General features: G+C 39.7%; 1 protein-coding gene and 1 non-coding gene across 14 annotated transcripts in view; both read left to right on the top strand.

Annotated features, from left to right (window-relative positions):
• AMBRA1 (autophagy and beclin 1 regulator 1) overlaps positions 1-26,022 on the top strand; it is a 171,862-nt gene that overhangs the window by 79,845 nt on the left and 65,995 nt on the right. For all 13 annotated transcript variants that reach the window (XR_012001887.1, XM_026004096.2, XM_026004093.2 and 10 more), the window contains 2 exons: positions 1,219-1,299; positions 1,723-1,823. Coding sequence is in view for 12 of the 13 variants with exons in the window: in XM_026004096.2 (XP_025859881.1) it covers positions 1,219-1,299; positions 1,723-1,823 (182 nt within the window). In the remaining variant the exon portion in view is untranslated. The remainder of the gene's footprint in view (positions 1-1,218; positions 1,300-1,722; positions 1,824-26,022) is intronic.
• Positions 17,821-17,893, top strand: TRNAK-UUU (transfer RNA lysine (anticodon UUU)). Its single transcript has one exon. It is a non-coding gene; the product is annotated as a tRNA-Lys (tRNA).

The following is a 26,022-nucleotide window of genomic DNA, read 5'->3' as shown; positions in this document are numbered from 1 at the left end:
ATAGATGCTCTTTGAATGCTGCCTCAGCCACTTACCAGTTGTGTGACCTTGGGCATTTGCCTTTCTGGTCCTTAGTTTCCATATCGGTGTACTTTTTTTTTTTTTAAGATTTTTAATTTATTTATTCATGACAGAGAGAGAGAGAGAGAGAGAGACAGGCAGAGGGAGAAGCAGGCTCCGTGCAGGGAGTGGGACTCCATCCTGGGTCTCCAGGATCACACCCTGGGCTGAAGGTGGCGCTAAACCGCTGGGCCACTGTGGCTGCCCTTTAGTTTCTTCTTTTTTTTTTTTTTTTTTTTTTATGATAGTCACACACACAGAGAGAGAGAGAGAGGCAGAGACATAGGCAGAGGGAGAAGCAGGCTCCATGCACCGGGAGCCCGACGTGGGATTCGATCCTGGGTCTCCAGGATCGCGCCCTGGGCCAAAGGCAGGCGTCAAACCGCTGCGCCACCCAGGGTTCCCTGCCCTTTAGTTTCTATATCTAAAAGCGAATGGGATAGTTAGAAGGATTAAGTAGAATAACATGTTAACAACCTTTATATTAGAACTTAGTAGATATTTAATAAGTGGTGGTTATTACTATTGCTCTAACAGACCATAAAGAAAACACCTAGACTTTTTTCTTTTTACTCAAATGTTTGGGATTGCATTTTCTGATACTCTTCATCATTGCCAATTTTACAGGCTCTAAAAAAATGGACTGCCTAGTCTTTCTCTTGTGTTGTTTTTCTTTCACTTTTCATGAGTGATTTTTTTTTCCCACACCAAAGACCTAAACAGATTCATTTAGAGATAACCATTTGCTGAATGAAATGGATGGGGGAATTTTTCGTCCTTCAAGATAGCCCAAAGCTAAAGTTTCTCTGTATCTTTCAATCTAGAAAAAGAAGTTTATGTATTTCCATTCCAGGTCCCTTGGAAGATCTAAACTTGGCTTTAGTTTCAGGTGATACAGGGTTCAAAGATCACATTAACTCATGAAAATGTTCCTCCTTTTTACCAAACTGTCAGAAAATGCTCATAAATCTTTTAGTTGAGGTACCCTAGAAATGTAGTATATTAATGTGCCATCCAAATTAGTAAGCAACCAGATGATTAATTTCTCTGGGATCTTCACCTGAGTGTAGGAATTTTGTTTGGGAAATATTTGCCTTTTGGGCCGGTGACTGGTTCTGCTTTAGTGACTCTTTTATATGTAGTCTTTGTTTTCTCCAGGGACAATGGTGACAGATCTAGGCACCGAGCTCCACGCAATGCCCGGATGTCTGCACCTTCGCTTGGACGCTTCGTTCCAAGGTAAGAACTGAGTAGTCAGCCTTTATGAAGGAGCCTTTATGAGAGCGGGATTTCACTTTTAAACCTCTTTCTGGACTTTGGATTTCATATCTGGAGTTATTTCCTAGTGAGCCTATAATCCAGCCCTGCCGTCTAAAGACTTGACAGGAGATGATTGGCCACAACAAAAAGATATAAAAGTGGCCTTGGGAGTATCCTATTCAAGGTTAGAAACCCTGCAAAACTGCAGAAGAAAAAAATCAGGAAGGAGATATAGTTTGCAGAAGGACAAATCCCAGGCATTTTTACTCTGTGCTGAGCTTTTGTGGATTCCTAGGTTTAGTAGATCCCTTAGCCTTGATTGTTGGGGGTAGGTGGATAGTATATCTCCTTTGTTTTATGGTGGTCTTTTATAGGCTTTTCACATGTGATTCCTTCTTGTAGGCGTTTCTTGCTGCCTGAGTACTTGCCTTATGCGGGGATTTTTCACGAACGTGGACAGCCTGGCTTGGCTACTCACTCCTCTGTTAACAGGGTCCTGGCAGGTAAGGAAATGTTTCTTTGGATTTTGAAAATTTGAAGGGGCATGGAGCCAGGTAAAGCTTTCCCCTTCTTTACCTATGTTGATGTGATGGCATCTTGGCATCTGGCTGAAAACTGTTTGAGGTCTTGTACTCAGTTCTTTACTTAAAGGCAGGAAACCAGAATGGAGCAAAGCTGTTTATCTTGCCCATTCCCACTTTCTTCAAACATCTTTTTTTTTAAAAAAAATTGTTTAAACTGTTTGTTTGTTAATCTAGCAATTAGATTCTGGCTATGCTTTTAATCGAATGATAAAGGTGTCTTGTTCATGTTTTGGTTGGTGAGATACTCATAAACCAGATCCTGTGATTTAATTAGGAGCTTAACGCACACCTCTTCAGCCCTTCACTCATCTGCCAGCAGATGGAGTTTCCAGGCACTGTGGAATCTTCCAGGGAAGGAGGAGGAGAAGAGACCCATAGAGCTGGCTCAGAAATCTCAGAGACAAAAAATGGGCTGGACAAGCCCATCTGAGACAGTTTTATGGTGGCTGAATCGCTCAGTGACCAGTGTTTTTGGGTTAAGATACATGATGTTAGCAGGCTCTTATAGTATGTGCTGCTGCTTCTGGGCAATGTCTAGAGGAGGAAACAAAGCAGAATCCTGTTTTTTCCTGACAAAGATTATTTCCCCATCACACTCTTTCCTTCACTATCCCCTCACTTCCACTGTGAACCTCTAAATTTATGTATGTGAAGGCATGAGAGGTATAAAAATCAAACCACATTTAGGTGTGTAAAGCGTCTGTTAAAAATTTCATAAAGACATTATGTTTTGGAAAATCTGGGCCATGTGGTGGTTAAAGGTAGGAAGGGATCTGTGTGAGGCAATAACACTGTCAGCCTGGGAGAATGTGATTTCTTTTTTCTTTGTTTAAAAAGATTTATTTATTATTTATTTATTTATGCATGAGAGAGAGAGAGAGAGAGAGAGAGAGAGAGAGAGAGAATGAGGCAGAGACACAGGCAGAGGGAGAAGCAGGCTCCATGTAGGGAGCCCAATGTGGGACTCAGTCCCAGGACTCCAGGATCATGTTCTGGGCCAAAGGCAGGCGCTAAACCACTGAGCCACCCAGGGATCCCTTAGAATGTGATTTCTAAACAAGCTACTATGACAGCTGGAGCCACAGGATCTGGCCTCCCCTAGGTAGGACTATTCTTGACCCAATATCAAGGCTTAGAAGTCCCAGAAACCTCAGTGGGATTCTCTGCTAGCCACCAGGACTCTTTGTAGGTCCAGCCTTGGCGAGGAAGCAGACTACATTTGGTCCCCTGACAACCTTGTCTAAGGATATCTGGCCCTTGGGGGTTAACAGACCCCATGTCTCTGTGTGTCTCCATGCTTGATGTTTCTGTGTGGCTTGGCTGATGGCATGTGGAAGCTCCTCACTGACAGATAATCGCTTGCTGCCAGGCAATACTATAGAGCCCTACTCCACCCTTTGTTCTAGACATCTGCCTCCATCACCCCACACAGCACCTCCTGTTCCTCTACTGCTGGAAAATCTGTGTTTCCTTGGCATTTAGCTTTGCTTGGGAATGGCTGTATATTTATTTCTCCTTAGATTTAAGAACTATACCACCATTTCCTGTTTCCTCCTTGATGAGGAGAGATCTGACCCCCAAGAGGCCCCCTTTCACTTAGAGATACTTTTGAATACAGAGGTTATGTTCCAGCAGGTAGTTGTTAACAGATATGAAAACTACTGAGAAAAGTTCTCTAACAAAGAATGTGCAGTATCTCAAGGGGGAGGAAATCTAGACTCTCAAGAACCTCACTCTTGAGTTAGATTAGCAGATGGTTTCCATTCACAATTAAACTAGTTTCTTCTGTTTTCTTAAGATATGTGTTACAGAGAACCTATTGGTCTTTTCTTAAAGGCCCTCATCATTTGTAGATTCAGGTTTCCTCTACTGTCCAAAAGTAGAGTGTTCCTAGAAAACCTTTTGCAAGCCAAAATGGTGCAACGCGAAGGAGCAGTTACCATTAATTTATATGGAAAAAATTTTTAGTGTACCCAACCCCCCCCCCCAAAAAAAAAAAAAAACCTCTTTTAGGCTTCTCTGATACCTTAGGACACATCTTGCTAATGGATGCACGAAATAAATTGAGATAAAGCACAGATGTGCTGACAGATACAGTTCAAAGCTATGACAGCTTGATGCTCAGGGTGCATGCTGCCTCTGTAACAGCTCACTGTAAAGCAGATGCTAAATGCTATTTTCACTTACTGCCTTTTTTCGTGAAAGTGAAAATCCTCTTTGGATTTCCTTCAGTTAGCAAGAACAAAGTACTAATGTAGGTCTTTTGTAAAACTGAAGTGGTGTAAAGCAGACTTTCAGGAAGTGGGGGGGACTTGTGTTTGGGTGCCCCTCCAGTTTCTGTCGACAGCCGTATTATTTGTCTCTTGAGAAAATTCCAAGAATAATAACAACCAAAAAAGAAAAAGAAAAAGCCTAACATTTATTGAGCACTTGCTGTGTATTAGGGAGTATTTTAAATACTTTTCCACTTTTATTTAATTTCTTTCTTGCAGTTATACTGAGATAGGTGCTATTAGCTAATTAACAGTGGAGGAAACTAAAGCCCAGAAGGCTGACTTGCCCAGAGTGATACAGCTAGAAGTTGAGAAGCCAGAACTGAACTAGGCAGTGGGACTCCAAAGCTTCCTAGTCTACCTCCCTACAGTTATTTTAAAGGACAAAGCATCAAAATGCCATGCTTCTTCTAGGACCTTAATCTAAGGAAGAGGGAAAAGAGCTCCCAGGAAACTTGTTTGATTTTCAGGGTTTTTCTTACTTAATTCCTCTGTTTTGAGTGGTTTCTAGACATAGCCTTTTATGACCCAGTGCTGTGTGCTGAAGAAAATCATTATGTAGTAGCCCTTTCTCTGAGCCGTCTAGCCTTCATTGACGCAGATTTTTGCTTTTTATTAAACTTACTGCAATCATGTAATAGAGCTCCTGTAATAACGGCTTTTGGAGTGAAGGACAAATTGGCCTGTTAGCAGTAAGCACCCAGTTTTCCTGGAAAGGCAATTTCACTTGTATGATTGGAATGAGGTTGTGATGGTCTCAAAACAATTATATTCAACAGGTATTTGTTCTGTAGCTATGTACCAGGTGCTGTTCTAGGCTACCAAAATGAATAAGAGGCATGATTCCTATCCTCTATAGCTTAGCTCAAAGTTTACATGGTTGACCATACCTCAATCTTGCTCTTTGGTTCTTAGCTTCAAACATAAAGCCAAACCCTTTGAAAGGTGAATGCCTTTTTTGCAGGTATGAAGCATACACACACCTGCAGTTATAGGAAGCCTGACCAGTACTATGGTGGCAAATGAGTCTCCAGTGAACCATAGCCAAAGCCATTTAGAGTCATCAACAAAAATGATCCATTCTGCCCATTTCCTCCCACATGAGCCTTAGAGTGATAATAGAAAGCAGAAGCTACTACAAGGAAGTGTTTTGATTATTAATTTTCATCTCTCTTTCTTTATCTGGTGCCTTCCGCACAATTCTTTAGGTTCCTGATGGCCTCTAGTCACCCATCAATGCACATCATGCCCCTTCTTTAGCAACACAAATTCTAAACCTATACTTAAAAAGGTATAAGTAAATTTAAAGCTATTGCAACTCTACCAGGTGTATTTTGGGGGAAGCACACAGAAGTCTGGGGAGCTCCCTCTGCTGACTTTTTGGTAGACAGCTCTGGCTCTGTGCAGTAACAGCCACTGATAATAAAAGACATAAAGTTAATGACTGCCTACTACGAGCCACATGCTGTCCTAAGTGCTTTCCCATATATTACCTTCTATAATCATTATAGCAACCTTGTGGAGTAGATGGTGCATTTCTGTTCTACGGGGAAGAAAACTGACATTCAGAGAAGTCAGGTCACTTGCCCAATATAACACAGTGAGAGGCAGACCTAGAACTTTAAACTAGGTTTGTCTGCCTGACTCATAATCATCTTCTGTGCCATGTTTTGCCAGAGTTCAAGTAGGGGGTATCTGCCAAAAGGTTCATAAGCTTAAAATATTTTTCTGCATGTTTGAGGCCTCATACAAGTAAAATGAGAAGTCCTGGCATTTGACATCTTCCTAGTAATTACTGGAAGAACAAAAAACTTCTGAGGGAAGGAGACCTGGGTAAGATAGAGACCTGTAAAATAGAGTATTAGATGTCCTGCCTAATCCTTTTGACTTTCATCCTAATGAGCATCTGTTCCCAACAGATGTGGGCCTGATGTACTTAATTTAGTGTTTTGATTAAAATCAATGGGGAGTGTTAGGATTTTCTTCCTCCTTGACACAGGTCATTGGGGCCTGGTCAAGTGTCCTGAGCTATAGATGGCTTTGTGCCCAGTCATCCTAATTTTTCTCTTATGATTTCTTTGACCCACTAGACATTTAGGAGGATGTTCTTAAATTTTCACGTATTTGTGAATTTTTTTAAATTTTTTAAAAATTTTTTATTTATTTATGATAGTCACACAGAGAGAGAGAGAGAGAGGCAGAGACATAGGCAGAGGGAGAAGCAGGCTCCATGCACCGGGAGCCCAACGTGGGATTCGATCCCGGGTCTCCAGGATCGCACCCTGGGCCAAAGGCAGGCGCTAAACCGCTGCACCACCCAGGGTTCCCCATGTATTTGTGAATTTCCCAAATTTCCTTCTGTTGATTTCTTATTTAATATCACTGTGGTGTGTGATTTAAATATCTTAAATTTATGGAAACTTGTTTTACGGCTTAGCACATGGTCTGTCCTAGTAAATATTACCTGTGTGCTTGAGAAGATGTATATTCTGTTGTTGCATGGAGTGTGGTATTGGGGAGATCTGCTTGGTTAATACTCTTGTTCAAGTTTTATATATCCTTGCTGATTTTTGGTCTAGTTGTCCCATCCTTTGGTAAGAGCAAGGTATTGAAACTTCCAGTTATTATTGATTAATTGTGTATTTCTTCTTTTAGTTTTGTTAGGTTTTGCCTTATATATTTTGAGACCTTGTTATTAGGTACATATATTTTTATAATTGTTATGCTTTCCTGATTAATTATTTTCTTATCATTATAAAATGTTCCTCTGTCTCTAGCAATATTGTCTTTAAATCTATTTTTTCTTATATTAATATAGCTACTCCAGCTCTTTAATGGTTGTTGGTTGTGTGATATATATTTTTCCATCTTTTTAAACTTCAAACTATTTATTTCTTTGAATCTGACCCCCATGTAGTTGAAAATCTATGTATAACTTTTGACGACCCAAAAACATAGCTACTAATACCCTACTGTTGACCAGAAGTGTTACCAATAACATAGTCGATGAGCACATTATTTTGCATATTGTGTTATATGCTGTATTCTTATAAGCCAGAGAAAAGAAAATGGTATTTAGAAAATCATAAGAGAAAATACATTTATAGTACTGTATTGTATTTATTTTAAAAAAGTCCACATCTAAGTTGACCTGTTCAGTTCATATCTGTGTTGCTGATTTTTGTTTTTATCCACTCTGACAATCTCTGATTTGATTATTTATTCACCTCTAATGTTGTTGTTATAGTTGGATTTTTGTGTGCCATTTTGCTATTTCTATTCTGTATTTCTAATGTCTTTTTTGTTCCTGTTTCTCCTTTGCTGACTTCTTTTATAGTAAGTGGATATTTTCTAATGTACCATTTTAATATCTTTATTGATTTTTAAAGTCTGAGCTACCTCAGACTTATACAAACCTGATTTTGGTAAGATACAGAAACTTTGCTGCATTGTGACTTTATTCCCTTCTCTTTCCTCTGTGCTATTATTGTCATGTATATTACATCTATATATATTACAAACCCAACAATGCAGTGTTAGAATAATTGTTTTATATAATCTCATGTCCTAAGCATCCTTCTGTTTATTGCTTGTTGTGGATAAGACAGAGCTACCTCTTTTGTAAGACTTGACTTTTCTTTTCCTTGTCAACTTTATATTTGGTTGTCTTTTGTATCTCTTAGATGTTCCCCATTTCCCTGGTATCTTGGAGAATTACTTTTAGGAGGCCTGCCTGGTCTAGCTTGGCCATGTAAATGGGCATCTGGGGCCCTAGGCTTGCTGACTTTTAGGAATTAGCCTGATTTTTCAACTTGATATTGTAGCTCTCTGATACAACAAATTACCTAATATACTAGACCTTTGCTTGAATTGGCAAATCTGGGAGAGATGAACAGTAGCGAGTACAGTTGAGGGCCATCATGGTATACTTAAATGAGTATGAACATAAATGAATAATATTTCTGGTGTTGGACCCTTTATCTCCATAGCTAGACCCTTTATCTCCATCGCTGGACCCTTGATCTCCGTGGCTGGACCCTTTATCTCTGTGTCTGGTACCTAGTAGCCAGGCAAATAAAGTGAGTGACACATTCCAACTCAACATCAATTAAGATGGCTGTTTATAAACCTCAGATAAATGGACAATTAGTAGTAGCAGTACTAGCTAGTGTTCCTTTAATAATTAACCCAATTACCTTTCATTCTGCTCCAGTGATGAAAGTGAAGGTGATAAGGGGCTGGCTTGGTTGCCTGGGAAACTGAAGTAAATTCAACACTCCTTCCAGAGAACCCAGCCTTCCCAAATGCCTTACAGCACCCAGAACTTTTACTTACTTGGTGTCTACCAGTCACTGGAGCATTGGAGTCCTCTCTACCCTAGTCTTTTACTGCATCTCCTTACACTACTAGTGAGAAGTGTTCTTATTGAGAACTGGGGTTTTAGTTTCTAAGCTGAATTGCTTGTGCTCTTTCAAGCTTTCCTACGGGAAAATACTAGGCTTTGTCAATAAACTTTTCTGTCCCTTTTATATTATGTGATTAAGTTCTTCTGTGCCTCCATCTCTCCCCCAGGAAATTTCCTCTTGATCTTTCCCCACTGATGCTTCCCCACCTGTGCCCTTTCTGTACTGTCATTTTGAAGTGTCTGTAGCACTTTTTTAAATGCTTAGCATTTTCCAGAGCACTTTGGGTCTTATGAAAGAATTAAGTGGTTCTGCCCCTAGGGAGTTGACAGTCTAGCCAGGGAGTGGCCTGATTTTCTATTTTGTTTTGGCCCTGCTACTAAAAGTTTAATAATTCCCCTGGGACTTTAACTGACAATCCTGATAGAGTAGCTAAGGAGAATGTAGCTCAAACACGATGTGGTCTAAGGATTTGTGTCTTTTGGTACAGTTTGAAGAAACTCTTTTTTTTTTTTGCTTTTTTTTTTTTTTTTTTTTAATGGGTCTGTGAGGATGAGTAAGTGGGAGTTTGGAAAGGATAGCTGCCACTTATAGTATATAGTCTGCTTGGGAGGCAGTATAGCAAAATGTTTGAGTTTGGGCTCCAGGACTATCTAGGTCCAAATATTCATTCTGCTACTTCCTAACAGTGTGATCTTAGTTATTTTACCTTTTGGGAGCCTCAATTTCTTCATCTGTAAAATGGGCATAAGAATAGGTTCTGGTGGGGATCCCTGCGTGGCTCAGCGGTTTAGTGCCTGCCTTTGGCCCAGGGCATGACCCTGGAGTACGGGGATTGAGTCCGGTGTCAGGCTCCCTGCATGGAGCCTGCTTCTCCCTCTGCCGGTGTCTCTGCCTCTCTTTTTGTTTCTCTCATGGATAAATAAATAAAATCTTAAAAAAAAAAACAGGTCCTAGCTTATAGGATTGTTTTAAGGATTAAATGAGTTAAGTGAGTGAAATTAAATGAATGAAACACTTAGAATAGTATTTTTTAACACAAGTATTCAGTAGATATTGCTATAATCATTATTATGATTTTCATTATAAATTTTGGAGACCAAAATAAATAAATAAATAAATAAATAAATGAATTTGGGAGACCAGTATGAGTTAGAGCTATGACAATCTTCTCATTGATTATAACCTTACTGATCTCTCACTGCTCTTCTGTGTTCTTCCCAAATGGTGCTCTTCCTGGGTCCCAAGCAGGACTTTTTCCCTTTTTGCTGTGGTCAGTGAATTGAAAATACTGTGGACCTTTTGTTCTGTAGCACCAACAGATGGTAACCTGAGAGTCCTTGTGTTGATAATTTGATGGTCTAATGTGTCGTCTGTTGCTTGTAGTCATGTCCCTCAAGTGGGGAAGAGTAAAGGAATCACAAAGTTGGCATGTGACGAACTATTTTCTGTCCTCCATCAGGACTTGTGTTGATAAAATGCATATCTACTCAGCAGACCAGGTGTTTGGTTTTGTGTAACCTTGGCAACATTGAATTCTCAAAATATAGTTTCTGGGCCAGTAGCATCATTACCTTGGAAAGTGTAATAAATGTAAATTCTTGGGCCCTACACCAGACCACTGAATCAGAAACTCTGGTTGTAGGCTCCAGGAATTTGTGTTTTAAAAGAGTCTAGATGATCATGATATACTTAAAATTTAAGAGCTCACTGAGCTAGGAACAGATGCAGAGCCAGAGGCATGGGAAGAGATGAGGTGGTAATACCAGGAACCCAAGATCATCAGTGCTGCTGAGGCCCTGCTCTATAACTCTTCTTCATCTGGAGCTGTTAATAATGGGGAAGAATGAATTCTTAATTACATACAGAGTACTCAGCTGGCATATCAGCTATTTTGATTCAATGAGCATTTATTGAACTTCTATTGTTTATATGGTACAGTATTAGGTATCCAGGTGAAAAGACATGATCTCTGCCCTCCAAAGCTTACCACCTACTAAATTGGTATCATGCTAAACACCAGACTGGAAGTATAAACAGAAAGCTGGCTGTGGGAGTTCAGTACCTTAAAGTATTTCTGTAGCAGAAAGTAGGAGGAATTGACCTATAACCTCTTTCCCAACTTCTTTTTTTCTTTTTAAAGATTTTATTTATTTATTCATGAGAGATACAGAAAGAGAGAGGCAGAGACACGGGCAGAGGGAGAAGCAGGCTCCATGCAGGGAGCCCAATGTGGGACTTGATCCCAGGACTCCAGGATCACACCCTGAGCTAAAGGCAAACGCTCAACCACTGAGCCACCCCGGCATCCCTCTTCCCCAACTTCTTAACCAAGTTTCCACCTATTCCTCTTCCTTCTTCCAAAAAGAGAAATGTTAATGTCAGCATATCTGGATTGAGACCACATTGTTTACTTGTACTTTAAATTCTCTGTATTTAAATTCTTTAAATTTAAATTCTCTGTATTCTGGGGCTTCCCTAGACATAGAGTGATCTCAAAGTTTATTAAGTTCTTAGAAATAATAGTTATTATGACGGTGTTAACTGAAGGTGGCCTCTAATCTTATGTACTTTGTAATGTCAGAACTTTTACTTCTGTCTTATTAGGTTATGACTGGTTTGCAACCCCTCAAAACAAATGATACAGTATAGAAATCTAGGGACGTCTGGGTAGCTCAGTGGTTGAGCATCTCCCTTTGGCTCAGGTTATGATCTCAGGGTCCTTGGGATGGTGTCCCGATCAGTCTCCCCAGCCTGCCTCTCCCTCTGGCTATGTCTCTGCCTCTCTCTGGTGGTCTCTCATGAATAAGTAAATAAAATCTTTAAAAATATATATAGAAATAGATAGAAATCTAAAGAGGAGATGTAAAGAAAGAAAAAGCTAAATGTGGGCAGCCCCGGTGGCGCAGCGGTTTAGCGCCGCCTGCAGCCCAGGGCGTGATCCTGGAGACCCTGGATCGAGTCCCACGTCAGGCTCTCTGTATGGTGCCTGCTTCTCCCTCTGCCTCTCTCTCTGTCTCTATGAATAAATAAATAAAATCTTAAAAAAAAAAAAAAGAAAAAGCTAAATGTAAGGTGAGAGCCCATATTTTCTAGAAAATATGGTAGAAAAACAGAAGCAGTAGACAGACAGTCTCTACTTTATTGAAGATTAGAGTTCTACAACACCAAAAAAGACTTGGAACAATCCTTTTGCTGGCCCATCTACTCCATCAGTTTTACCCACATGATCAGGATAAATACTGGAAGCTAATAAACCATGCTAACCTTCCACCTCCTTCTTGTTAAAACTTTGAGCTCACATATGCTTTTCTTTTTCTTTCTCTTTTTATGAACTCAAGCAGCCTCATTTATTCCAAACTGGCTGGAAATGCCATGGAAGCTGGCAGACAGCACCTCTCACCCTCTTTACCAAAGTAGAGCCAACCTGTGGGTGTTAATTTCCTTACTTTAACAACTGCTGATCTGCAAGGCCAACTCTTCCCCAGGGTCCTTGTGCCACTCAACTGGAAGCCAAAAGCAAGCATGGATATCTTGGTATAAGCCATGATGTGGAAAGAGGCACTTGTAGGTGGGTGACCAGGGACCTTTTGGAGTGTAGAGACTCCCTGGAAGTGTTTCTTTTGGAGTTTTTACCGCAGAGCCAAATAGTTATCCTGTAACCACAGCTTTTCATTATTACAGGGTGACTGAAATCAGTCCCTTGGTTTGTCCTAAGCCCAGTTCACTGCAGCTGTATGCACCATGCAGAGGGGCCCAGCTTCATTCCTCTTGTCTTTAGCAGTGGAGCAATATTCTTTGGGAATGCCTGCCTGGAATTCCTAAAGAATATAGTCCTGATTTTTACTCTTGAGGCTTATGGCTGGTGAAGCACATATCAGGAGTATTTCTTCATAAGCAGAAAATTTAACTAGGCTACAAAGGAACAGAAGGAAAGGTGAACAGAAGGTAAAAGATCAAAGTTCCCAGTAAGAATAAGGGTATTGTTCAGGTAGGTGAGGTGTTCTTTACGCATGTGAGGAAGATATATCATTTATTTTCATAAATCTGGCTAGAAAGGTAAATTTTCGTGAGAATCTGCCATATTGCCAGTGGCTGCTTTTGGTAAAAAAAACTTACTAGTTTTTTCAACAGCAAGATTCCACTAGTTTTTTTATTATAATATCCCTTGGACTGGTAACATAAATGAAAGGAATGACATGGAAATACCACAGTCACTCCTGCCTATTAAAGTTTTACCTGGGCAAACATGTCAGAGTCTGTGCTGGTTCTGTAGCAGCACTTAAAATTATCTAACATTACCCTGCGCGCTGAACTGGCAAAAGGAGTGGTGAAAAGAAAGAACATGGTAAGTCAAGCTTAGATTTGACCATGAGCTAATATTAGATCACATTTGCAAAATGTAATGGTTGTGGAATATGGTGCTTCAAATGTGGTTTAAAAACAAAACAAGCCAGAAAAACCAAGGGCAATTACTATAGGCCAAGTACTGTTCTAAGCACTTCTCATATATTCACTTAATCTTCACAGCATTCTAGTGATACCTTGTTACTACTCATTTTTGCAGATGAGGAAACTGAGGCATAGAGGGATTAAGTAATTTGCCCAAGACCACAGCTAGTACTTGACAAAGTGAGAATTAGAATGCAAGCAGTCTGGCTTTAGATGGGGACTTTTCAAACAGAACCATCATGGGATGTGGCTGACTCCCTGTTGGTAGAAAAACAGACTGAAATTTAAACTCTAGCCTCACTTAAAGAGAACAAAAATAATTTGTTTGGCTCCCAAGACTGCTGCTGGGTAGGGGGCTCCGAATTCTGTTATATTCTTGTTGCAGCTCCTTTCCCCTAGAAAGGGGGCCCTGTAGAATTGCATTCCCAAACAATGAATCCTGAAGAGGTAATTACACTGTTGCCATCCCATTGGGAAGAAGGCTGGGGCGGTGATTACATTCCAAAACAAAGCTGTTCGGGTATAATTGCACTGTGCTGCTCTTATCAGTCTGGGGAAGGCAGGCCTCTGGTCTCCATCCTCATTTGTTTTTGAGATGAAATCCGAATAGCATTCAATTAATAGGCAAGACCCAGGCACAGGGAAGTCAGCCAAAAGAGCCAAAAGGACATTAACTTGCTATTGCATTTTCCTTCTACTTAAGTTTTGCAGACCTTACAGTATCAGCAGATTTGAGGGAGAGCCCATTTGAGAAAATGTGCTTGCTGCTAGGGTTGGAGACCCCAGTTTAGAGGCCGTGCCCCAAAGCTCCCATTGGCCTTTATGCAAAGGAGAGATGGTTGGGTAACAGTGAAATTTCCCTCTTCCATCAGTAGCTTTTGCTCTGTCAAAAGATGGTCCCTCCTTCAAATCTTTCTCTAAGACTTCTAGCATATATGTTTTTCGTATATGTGGCTTCTAGTCATGGATTGGAAAGCTGCTCTGTTGTTCTATTGAGATAATAAGACTGACTTTTGTTAAATTTCAGCAGTAATCTCTAGATCTGTCCTGAAAGAAAAAACACCAGTAATTTAATTGTTTTGTGTTATGATTCAGAGAGCAGAAAATGGCCGGTGGCCTCTTAGGCATGCTTGTTGAAATAGAGCAGAGAAGTGGGAAAGATGGATGTTAATGGACTGTGGGTTGCACAGACCCTTCAGAAGTGGTGTAGTGTTGGGGCGTCTGGCTTGCTAAGTCAGGTGAGCCTGCGACTCTTGATCTCAGGGCTTGTGAGTTCGAGCCCCACATTGGCCGTAGAGATTACTTTAAATCTTTAAAAAATTTAGGAAGTGGTGTAGGCTTGCATCAGTTAGCTCTTCCTGCCTCACAAACCACCCTAAGATTTTTTTTGGCTTAAACCAGCATATTATTTTTCTCAAAATTCTGTGGGTTTAGTGTGCAGTTTTTCTGATCTGGGCCAACTTGGCTGCTGTTTGTGGTCAGTTGATGGCTTGGCTGGAGGTATATGGTCGTGATATATAGAATAATGACTTGCCAAAAATCTTCAAATCCCAGTTCCTAGAGCCTGTGAACGTGTTACTTTCTGTGACAAAAGGAACTGTGCAGATCTGATTAAAGTTACAGATTCTGAGGTAGGGGAGGAATTATCTGTATGGACCCATTCTAATCACATGAACCCTTAAAAGCAGAAGATAAAGGATAGTCAGAGATATACAATAATAGAAGATGGGAATGCCCTTCAGCTGCCCATCAACAAGGAAATGAGGACTTCAGTCCTGCAATTGCAAGGAACTGAATTCTGCCAGCAACTCAAATGGGCAAGGAAATAGATTATCTGTAGAGCTTCCAGAAAGGAACAGAACTCTGCCAACACCTTGGTTTTAGCCCCATGAGACCTGTATTGGATTTCTGGCCTGCAGAACTGAAAGCTAGTAAATTTATGTTAAGCCATTAAGTTTGTGGTAATTTCTAATGGTAGCCATAGAAAACTAATATACAGATGGCTTTGTGGACATTGTCTGGCAGTTGGCAGGCTGGTTAGCCTCAGCTGGGATGATTTATCTCTGTTCTATTCGTGGGTAAGTTAACTAATGCTTCTTCACGTAGAGTCTCGGGATTCCAAAGAGAAGTAAGAGAGGTCAGGCCTCAATGTACAAGCACATTTCAAGTCTCCAGTTATGTCACTTCTGTTGTTCCATGAGCTAAAAGCAAGTCCGGTCACCAAGCCTGGAGTCAGAGAGGTCACTCTCCAAGGGCATGAATACAGGGAGGATTAACTCATTAAGGGCAATTACTGTAACATTGTAACACAACTAAGCAGATTTTTGAGATCTGTGGTAGCCTGGCAGCTCACTCTAAACAAATTGCTTTTTTTTTTTTTTTAAGTGTCCTTACATATACTTGAAAGTTTCAGCATACCAAGGGATAGAGGTGTATCTTTTTGGAATTTTAAAGAAACATCTTGGCTTAGATCATTATTTGTATTATTCAGAGACATGAATTTAGAAATTACATCCAAATAGAATGCTAGGGCAGCCCAGGTGGCTCAGCAGTTTAGCGTCACCTTCGGCCCAGGGCATGATCCTGGAGACCCAGGATCGAGCCCCACGTTGGGCTTCTTGCATGGAGCCTGCTTCTCCCTCGCCCCCCCCCCCCCTCACTGTCTCATGAATAAATAAATAAAATCTTAAAAAAAAAAAATACAATGCTAGATCCTGGTTTTCTAGACATAATGTTTCAAAAAAAACTACTTTTTCTCTTTCTCTGTTTTCTGGGATGTAGCCCTCTATTTTTGTGTGCTAGAGGGTGAAAAGATGTGCAGAAGAGCTCTGTGGGTGGTTGGGCCCCTTGGGGCCACATGTATTTCTGTGTAGGAGTAAGACTGGCAGGATTAACAGTATGAGCACTTACTAAATTGGCTGTCAGTGAACCTGTACCTGTGGCATCGTTTATAATCCTTTAACAGAAGCAACTTGGAAGAAAAGTTCCTGAAAACTAAGGCAAGGGATCTTTGTGTGCCCAGTCACTGTGATATGTTGTACTATTTTATACCAACAGTTGGGAGAAACTAGAATAGTTCTTCTCAGGCATAGGATTTAGTTTTTGACTTTATTGATGAGATTGGTAAACAAAATAAAACTGTGTTATGGGCTCCAAATGTGAATCCATAGATTGGACCTCAGGCACATAGAGGCAAATTTCATATTTATCCATGATTCTTTTAGAACTTCCTTGATGTTCTTTCAGAGCCATCTCAATGACTGGTAGGATGCAGACTCTGCTGCAGGTGAGCCCTGGATTTTGTGTTGGGCAATTTTGTAAAAATAGGATAGCTTATGTACGAGAGAGGTATATACTTACCGCTGGGAATTTTAGCTAGCTTTGATGAGAAGTTCATCATCCAGCTCAACAGGGTACCCGGTATGCTTATTAAACATCTCTTTGCCTTGCCTTAAAGCTTAGCCAAGATTCAAGAAAGGACCATGAGGCAGAAAGGGAGCTGCTACTGCAACTTGAAATGTACATGTGTGACCATGTTTGTTACTAGAAAGTGGAGAGAAGTAATGTGTTCAGCTGAGCCTGGGCTGGGGAAAATGCAGATTCCATTCCCAAAAGGAGGTGGAGCAGTGGTGTTCCTTGGAAAAGAAGAACACTAGGAATGGAAATGTACAGACTGTTTAAAGAGCTTATCTCTTACTGTCTGATAAGAGGCTTGATTATGTGGTGATAAGACAGCCAGTGTCCTTGGCTTCTGCTTTGCTCTTTGGGTCCCCTTCCTCTCTTACCTTTACGTTTATCTCCCATGGATCACAGAATTTGAACTCCATTTTCTTTAAGGTAAAATGAATGCAACTAACATAAGAGGTGGTAACTGAGAGTTTATAAAGCCACAGAGTGTTTCTTGGTCTGACTATTTTTATTGATTCTGCTGAAGTGATGTGACAGGGGAAAAGTGTTGAAATGTTCTATTGCTTATTGTTCTATTGCTTATTAGGTAAACGAATTAAAACTGAAAATATCAGTGCAAAGCTGAAATAAGTTTTTTCAAGTGCCCAGTTTCTCCACCCTCATGTTCTAGTTGAAGAGACTACAGGGATAGCTTAGGAATACCTGCTCTAAAGAATTTTCCAGCTATTCTAATCTTTGTCTTACCTCGGAAGAATTTTAAGGTCTTAGGGGGATAGAAGCAGCCAGCACCACGGGTTAGCTTGGAAATCTTTGGATTACCTTTCTACCACTATTATCCAACCCAAGCCATCCCTAAAAATATGTCATCTAAATGAAAACAGTGAGCTTGCTCTACTGGCAGCTTCCAGACTACACCTGTCCCCACCTACCTGTGGTTCCTAAGACTCATTTATAGATTTTCTCAGGCTGCCATTTGGTACAAGTAACAGGAATTGGCCATAGAATTTGGAGATTGTAGTGGTGAAAGAAAGGCCGACTGTATGTTCATTTGCCTCAGACTTCATGTATACTTTTTGTCCTTTTCTACTATTATTTCCAGATACTCTGTGTTTTAAGTTTAGTTATCATAGATTTATTAGTCTTTGTTTTTAAGCACAAATAGAGTTATCTACCTTTTCCTTTATGTTATTAGTGTCTCTCCCAAGTGGGAGAGGGGCTTTTTTCAAAAAGGCTAATGCAACTTCTGGAGAGAGAGACTGTGTTCTTTTCTGACATTTAAAGAAACGCTGTTAGAGTTTAGAAATTCTGAAAAAAATAACTTAGTCCTGGTTTCGGGGGGGGGGGGGGTGTTTTTTATTTAAAGATGCCTGCTTTTGGAGTGCCTGTCTGGCTTAGTCAGTAGAGCATGTGACTTTTGATCTTGGGGTTGTGGGTTCAAATCCCACATTGGGCACAGACAGAGCTTGCTTTAAAAAAAAAAAAAAAAAGATGCCTGCTTTCTTTGCCCTCCTTATTTCAAATGTCATAGCCTGCCATTCCACCTTCTTCATCTGGGACCTTAGTGTAAAAGTGAAAAGTGACTGGTAAGAAATTATGGGATTCTTAATTTCCCTAAGCTAAGCAATGTTGGTCACAATTTGACTGTTTTACATTTTACAACTTTACATGACTCATAATTTTTGTGTGGGGAGTATAAGGGGAAACAAAGTATCAAACTGGGAATGGCCTAAGGGCCTTGTCTCTGAAGGAAAATGTGAAAAATGAATCCATAGGCCTTTTCATTGTGGCAAATTGAATTATCCTCAGAGCTCCTCTTATATCTCCTCTTATATCTTGTCTTTCCTTCATTGGACAGTTTGCAGTGCGAGGATGGGGGAGCTTTTTTGTGTGATTAATAAACTCAAAGAATATTATAAATGAATACAGGTGAGATTAAGGTTCAGACTACCTTACAAAGAAATGCATGCTTCTTTGCTCCTTCTTCAAAATAGGACCTGGTTGAAGGTCCTAGAACTCTTGATTCTTTCACTTTTGGTCTCCTTTGACTTTGATCTTCTTAAATGTTGAACACTAGGAAATCTCAAGGAGTTACCTATACTGCTTGCTTTTGAGAAACCAAAGATTTGAATTCTTTTAATCATGATTAATCTTTTGTATTCCAGATCATACCTAGTATTGAACCCTGGAGGCTGCCTGCCATCTAGGTTGACTAGGATTTTTGTTTTTGTTTTTGTTTTTGGTTGACTAGGATTTATAGTTAATTGGGTTACTACTATTCCACTCTCAGAAGGATCTAATGTACTTTATTATTTATTTATTTTATTTATGCTGTTGATAAGACTTTTTTTTTTCATTTAACAATATATTCAGTCCACCCCCGCTCATTTTCTCCTCTCCTCTTGTCCAAGCACTCAGGTTGATTCTGTGAGAACATAGCGCAGTCCTCTCCTTATATTATAGGTCTGTGGAACATCTCAAGTTGAGCTTTAAAATTTCTATTTCTCAACTATATACTTTATTGCTTCTCGTCTGACTTTCTTGACTTTTGCTTTCTTCTCATCTTTCTGCTCTAGAGACCATGTCCATCACTGTCACAGTTTTCCCCACAAGTAACAGGAAAATAATTAACTTTGTTCTGTTACAAAGCTTTACTCAAAAGATGTCAATAGAATATTTATCCTATCAAAGAAATGTGTTGCAAAAATGAAAGCTATCACTTCTCTAGTTTTCCTTATGTCTCTTCACCATATCTGAAGTTCTTATCATCAAACCAGACTTCATTAGTCTCCTTTTCCTCAACAAGTTTTTTTTTTTTTTTTTTTTTTCCTTTTTTTTGAGAGGCATAGTGTCTTTCCAGCTCTGGCTTCCTTAGATCAAGTCGGTTGTCTCTTTCTGGCTATCATAGAAGCTGTCATTCTGATGTGATACAGGAGGATATAGTCCTTACTGAGAGTGCCTTTGGCACTGTTCGTCAATTGCTTGCTTCCCTGTGATGTTACATTAAAGTTTTAATTAACCACTTAATTTGAGTTGACTTCCTAGTTGAGGAAGTTTTCTTGAAGGCAGGCTGACTTTTGTTGCATAGCCTAGCACACTGGCAGGCCACCAAGTTTAGATCAGTGTATAAAATGCACGCACATTTGCTAAAAATTTTTTTTTAATTTTTAAAAAAGATTTTTATTTACTTATTCATGAGAGACACACAGAGAGAGAAGCAGAGACACAGGCAGAGGGAGAAGCAGGCTCCATGCAGGGAGCCCGATGTGGGACTCAATCCCGGGACTCCAGGATCATGCCCTGGGCCAAAGGCAGGCACTAAACCCCTGAGCCACCCAGGTATCCCCTAAAATGTTTTTAAATTGTTGATTAGGGACTGTGAGGAAGTCACATGAGTATTGTAGGGTAGGATACAAGTTGGTAGGAGTGAGAGGTAAGAGGCTGGTGTTTCCCAGAGCATGTGAAAAGTTAGTCTGGTGAGTGGGTGAGTGAACAATCTGGGCCTGGGACAATAGCCTGCTCATTGATGCAGTACCGAAGTCCACTAGATAAGCACCATAAAACATTGTCTTATTATTACTGTGTTTTTATTATTGCTGATTTGAGTGTTGTTTTGAGTCTTTTAATTTCTGCCCCAAACTGTAGTACCAGGTGTGTGTTGTGAACACAAAAAGACTTGGGAACTACTGATCTTGCATGTTGGAAGCTGAACTAGAAGTTGGCAGCCTGGCTGCCATTGTCATTCTGGCTTCTTTGCTATATAATTTAAGTGAGTCATTTAGTCTCTGTCCGCTTGACAGGAGAGGATGTGGTGCTTACCTCCATGTTCCTTCCAGGGATTAAGTAGGAAAAAATGGCAAAGCACTCTAACTTCCTTTGGAAAAGATATTATTTGAAGTCAAGAGGAATAAAAGTAGATCTATGCCTTAGCACCCAGATTATTTGCAATACCTAAACTACATAAAATACACTGGGACTGCCAACTTTGGATGTTTTGGTGACAGGAACACCTCAATGCTAAGAGGCAGGCTCAAGTGGCTGAAAAGGATCCATCTCAGCTTAATAAAAGTTGTTGCTAAAGAACATTTGGCTTGTGCTAGGGGTCCTTGGGACATAAATACTTTCGGAGCACAACAGAGATGGTGGCAGCTGCTGTAAGGAGGGAGGTTGGGCCTGTCCGCGGTTTGCACATCATCTTCTCAGGCTGAATGTAGTTCGTGACATGTCCTGACTGCCTGGCTAATTATTATTTTGACCTCTTTTCTAAGAATTTAACATCAAAGATCTTTAGGCTATTTGCCACTCCTTTGTAAAAGTTAATATGGTTGTGAAATGAAACCTCAAATATTGAAATAAAAAGTTATTCCTTAACCCCTTTGAGAGATTAAAAATGCCAACATAATCTTAAGGAAATAGCTGATAAAGTAAACTTTTATAACTGAATTTATTACTAGCTTGGGGAGAGGCCATATAGCTTAATAATAAGGGCAGCTGAATTCAGATTTCCTTTCACCTCTTAACTAACTGGGTGACCATGAGAAAGTTGTTGAACTTATCAGAGCTTAGTTTTCCTCATCTGTAGAATAGGGAAGGATTCAGTAACACCTTTCAGTAACTACCCTGTTTATTTAACTTGCCAACTCAACACTCCTTGCATTTGCCATTGCTTTTCCCTGTTGTGTAGTTCTCTATGGTACTTGACATAATTTCACATGCTCTGTGGTGAACTCATTACTGTTATGTTTCTCCTCCTCTTCCCTACTCCTCCCAGAATGTAATTTCCGTGAAGGCAGGAATTTTTGTCTGCTTCGTTTATTGTCTGGCAGGAAGTAGGCACTCAATAAATATTTGTCTAATGAATAACCAAACTTCCTTTAAGGTAATTATAAAGATTTAATGAGACTCTTTTCTTGAATGAGAACTTATTGTAACCCTTGGCACATAATAAGCATTCAGAAAATGGTAGCAATTAACGAAGTTTTCCTCAGAAGATAGTGTAGGTCTTAACTTATTTACTTGATTAATGTAAAAGTATTTTGCTATATGTTTTTGAAAAATGAACATAAGGGGCGCCTGGATGGTTCAGTCAGTTGGTTAAGCATCTCCCTTTGGCTCAGATCATGATCTCAGGGTCCTGGGATCAAGCCCCATATTTGGCTCCCTGATCTGTGGGGTGTCTGTTTCTGCATCTCCCTCTGCCACTCCTCTTCCTCCCCCCTTTGCTCTCTCTGTCTCAAATAAATAAATAAAATCTTCAAAAAAAGAAGAAGAAAAACATAAATCACAGTGATCAATTATAACAGAATGCAAGGTATGGGTATTAGATGACTGTAACTTTATTTTTATTTATTTATTTAAGAGAATGGGCAGGAGAGAGAGTGCAAGCCAGGAAGAGAGGCAAAGGGAAAGGGAGAAGCAAACTCCCTGCTGAACAGGGTGTCCCAATGCAGGGCTCTAGGACCCTGGGATCATGATCTGAGCTGAAGGCAGCCACTTAACCAACTGAGCCCCCCAGGTGCCCAAGATGATTATAACTTTAAAAAGTGAAATATATGTTGCTGTGTCTTACTCTTAGAATTATTTTACTGTCAAGGGAACATAGCTTCAAATTGTACTTAGGATGTACAGTGTATTTACAATATTTTTCCTGTCTTCTCATATTTGTGTACATATTTTCTTTCTCCTGCTAGGTTATTAGTTCCCTCCAGTCTAATTTGTTTTTTGTTTTTCATATTTCAAGTCCCTAGTGCTTCTGCCATAACCTATTTTGCTGTAATGCAAGGGTTATATTCCTAAGACATTCAAAGTAATAAAAAAAAATCCTTTTACAAAAACAATGGTTTCATCGTGGGGAGGAAGGGGTTAGGAGCTAAAGTTTAACATACAACCAAACCTATTACCTAGGGCACTTTAAATTAAAATATATTACAGCTATATGTAGAGAAGTACAAAGCCTAAACCAACTAAATCTAACATTTGATTACATCTTCCTTTTCCTTATGAGTGATACAGGGGCCTTCTTGGTTTTTATGACTACCAGCATACACTGCTTACTGCAGTCTTTTCACCTTTGCCACCCATTGCTTTTACAGTTCACATACCATTCCCAGAAGGCAGCACTGTTTCTCAGCCAACATTCTTTCATTCAACAAATGTCTGAGGACTTGCTGTGTACTTCTCACTATCATGTGTCCTGGGGGTATAGATTCATGTTTTTCCCAAGTGAACAGATCATTCAAGGTTTGGAATCAAATTTTGGCTCCCTAATTAATTGATGCAATTTAGGTTGTAAAAATTTGCATTTTAGTTAAGTTCTTATACATTGAAATCCCTCAGTGGATATTATTAAATTAACTAAAAGCTCACAAAACCCTTTCTCTCTTCCGTTCTAAGGTGATTTTAGAGCTGCTTCAAATTCTTGGGAGAGATATTTGAACATATAGTTAGGCTGAGTGACACAGTTTTTTAAGATTTCCTCTTTACTTTGGTTCTACTGATCTCTCAACTTCATCTATAAGAATATGGTGATCTCTTACCTTTTTTGTTCCATCACAGTGATTTAGCTCCTAAATTAGTGACTTTCTCCTAGTCCTCATTCATTTTTACTTCTCTTTTTTATTAACTGAGATACAATTCACATATAAAATTCACCCTTTCAATGTGTACACTTCAGTAGTTTTTAGTATATTCACGAAGTTGTGTGACCATCATCACTGAGTAATTCTACAGTATTTTCATCACACCAAATAGAAGCCCCATACTTATGAGCAGTTGCTTCTTATTCTTCTCTCCCCACCCAGTACCTGGCAGCTACTTTCTGACTCTTTGGATTTGCCTCTCCTGAATATTTCAGATAGATGGCATCATACAATATGTGGTCTTTTGTGTATGGCTTCTTTCACTTAGCATCCTGTGTTCATCCATGTGGTAGTGTGTATCAGTACTTCATTTCTTTTTGTAGCTAAATAATATTCCATTGCATGGATAAGCCACATTTACCCATTTATCAGTTGATGGTCATTTGAATAGTTTCCACTTTTTGACTTGTTATGAATAATGCTGCTATGAACATTGATGTACAAGTTTTTGTGCAGACATATGTTATCAGTTGTCTTGAGTATATACCTGGGAGTGGAATTGCTGGTTCAAATGGTAGCTCTGTGTTCAACTTGTTTAAGAACTACTCTCTCTTAAACAGTGTTCTTTGATCACTTCTCTTTGAAAAGCTTTCCTTTCCTCCTGTCCACCAGCTTCATCCCATCTTTCCTGTTTGCTTTCGTCTTCTTCAGTTTTCCTACTTGTCACTTTAAAGAAAATAACTCAGACATTTTTTTTAAAGATTTTTATCTATTTGAGAGACAGCGAGCAGGAGCGGGGGAGGGGGGGGAAGGCGGGGCAGAAAGAGAAGCAGGCTCCTCACTGAGGATGGAGGGACAGGGCAACGAGACAAAGGATCCCAGGATCCTGGGATCATGACCTGAGCCCAAGGCAGATGCTTAACCAACTGAGCTACCCAGGCACTCCAATAACTCAGACATTTTAATAAATTCTTTTCACTTTGGATGGCCCCCAGCCATCCTCTGTTTAATGTTTCAAAAACCAAACTTTCTTTTTTATAATGTTTTTCCCCTCCCTGTTTTTGCTAATGCCACCAACATTCTTCTTGACCCTGAGTTTTTATGGATTCTTACTTCTCTCCAGCTCTGCCATCTTCTGTTCTCCTGCTGTGTTCAGATGGTTCATCCCTGATAGAATCTCTCACTGTTCCTTTCTTTCTCCTCTCACTGTTCTAACCCTGTTTCTGTTAACTGGTGGTGCCCTGCCTCTTGTTGTCCCACCTCTGAAATACTTCACCAGAGTACACTTCATAAAATGTGATCAGACTTCTGGTAAACATTAAGGAATGAACACCTGTGTTTATCCCCACCCTCTCCTAAATCCCCTCTAAAATGACAGTGAACGAATTAAAAATACATGCTCATTGTAGAAAGAGAGAAAGGGAAAGAGATGAGTTGTGAGTGACAAGAAAGAGCCTTTCTCCCACCGAAGAAACAAAACTGTATGTGAAAGAAATACAAGCTTACTATACTATTCCTGCATGCTGTGAATATTTATATAGTCCTAGTACTGTAAATAATTAATGTTATTTAACCTAAAAATGTGTTAAAGCTATTTTGGAAGGATGGGGGAGGAAAGAAGGTGGAAGAAATCATCTCCCATCATAGGAAGCCAGTAGATAATAGCCAAAATGGAAAATTTAGTGACGGTAGAAATATGACAGTTAATTATCAGAAGAAAAACAGCTAAAAGATTTGAGAAGTAATTGCTTCTAGAGAGCAGAAATCAGGGAGAGGATGGGGTAAGAGGCTGCTTATATGACTTTATTAGTCTTGTAATACTCTTTAACTGTTAAAATTATGTGTATGTAGTGCTTTGATAAAAATTAAAATTTAAAAGCTATCTACTTTGTAATTCCTTTACACAGAAATTTCAAAGGATTTCTATTTCCTGCTGCACAGATGACAAATTCGTTGTCTTTTTTCAGCCTGAGTTTTATATTCTTTATATGAGCCTTTGCTTCCACTGAACTGATAATAGCCCTTGAATCCTGACTTGCCTTGAGCAGTAGCCTCTTTCTACCCTGAGCCCTTCTTCTCCTCTCCTAATTTCCAGATCCTATTACTCTTTCCTTTAAGCCCAGCTCCTATTTCCACTGTAAATTTTCCAAATCTCCCCTCCCCAAGCCCACTGACCCCTCCTAAACGGCTGTCTTCTCTCTCCAAATAGATTATAGGCTCCAAGCAAGGAAAAAGGACATCTTATTGCCATTTTATATACCTCTTCCACAGTGCTATGTGTGATAGATATCTGTTTAATATTCAGTCCTCACTTAGCCATCAAAAAGCTTTCTGTTTTGAGATCACTGTTCTTTATTCTGGGCATGTCTCAAGAGTCTGTACTTTGGTCTAAAAAATCTCTCTATCTTTGTCAGCCTTAGTGAGGTTGAAGGCCAAGGCTTTATCTCTTTGCCAGTGATACTGTCGTTGATAGGCAGTGTGCTAGTTGTTTTATAGAACATTACATAGACAATCCCTAATCTCCCAAATGCTGTGGATTTTTAAGCATTTCAGAAGTTTTGTATTATTTGAGAGAAATGCTAATTTATTACTACCATCACCACTTCAGGGATTTATGAACCTTCTCCCTTTATACTCCCTTGCCTTATGATCCCCTGCACTGCAAAGAACTGAGAAAAACAGAAAATAAAGCCCTCTGCAATTTCTGCATTCTCTTGGCACTTGAAGAACAACCACCTGGCTTTACCTGTGCCCTAGAAAGACTTCATCAGTGATATGTTCTCTTCCACTGACTGGAGCTCCAGTGTGACCTGAAACATTTAAGTCACTATTTTTTAATCCTGTAGAGGTCGGTGAACTCTGTAAGAATGTATGTTAAAAAGCTTGGACTCTCCTCTCAGACTAAAAGGTATACATGTAGCTGTATTAAAGTGTACCCAGGATTTTGGTTTTATTCAAGTATGATAAAGCCAACATATAATGAGAACATTGCCATTAAAAAAAAAAG

This window comes from Vulpes vulpes, chromosome 5, assembly GCF_048418805.1.
Source record: "Vulpes vulpes isolate BD-2025 chromosome 5, VulVul3, whole genome shotgun sequence".
Classification (NCBI taxonomy): domain Eukaryota; kingdom Metazoa; phylum Chordata; class Mammalia; order Carnivora; family Canidae; genus Vulpes; species Vulpes vulpes.
Note: the sequence above shows the minus strand (reverse complement) of the source record. Positions and strands in the feature narration are given on the sequence as shown.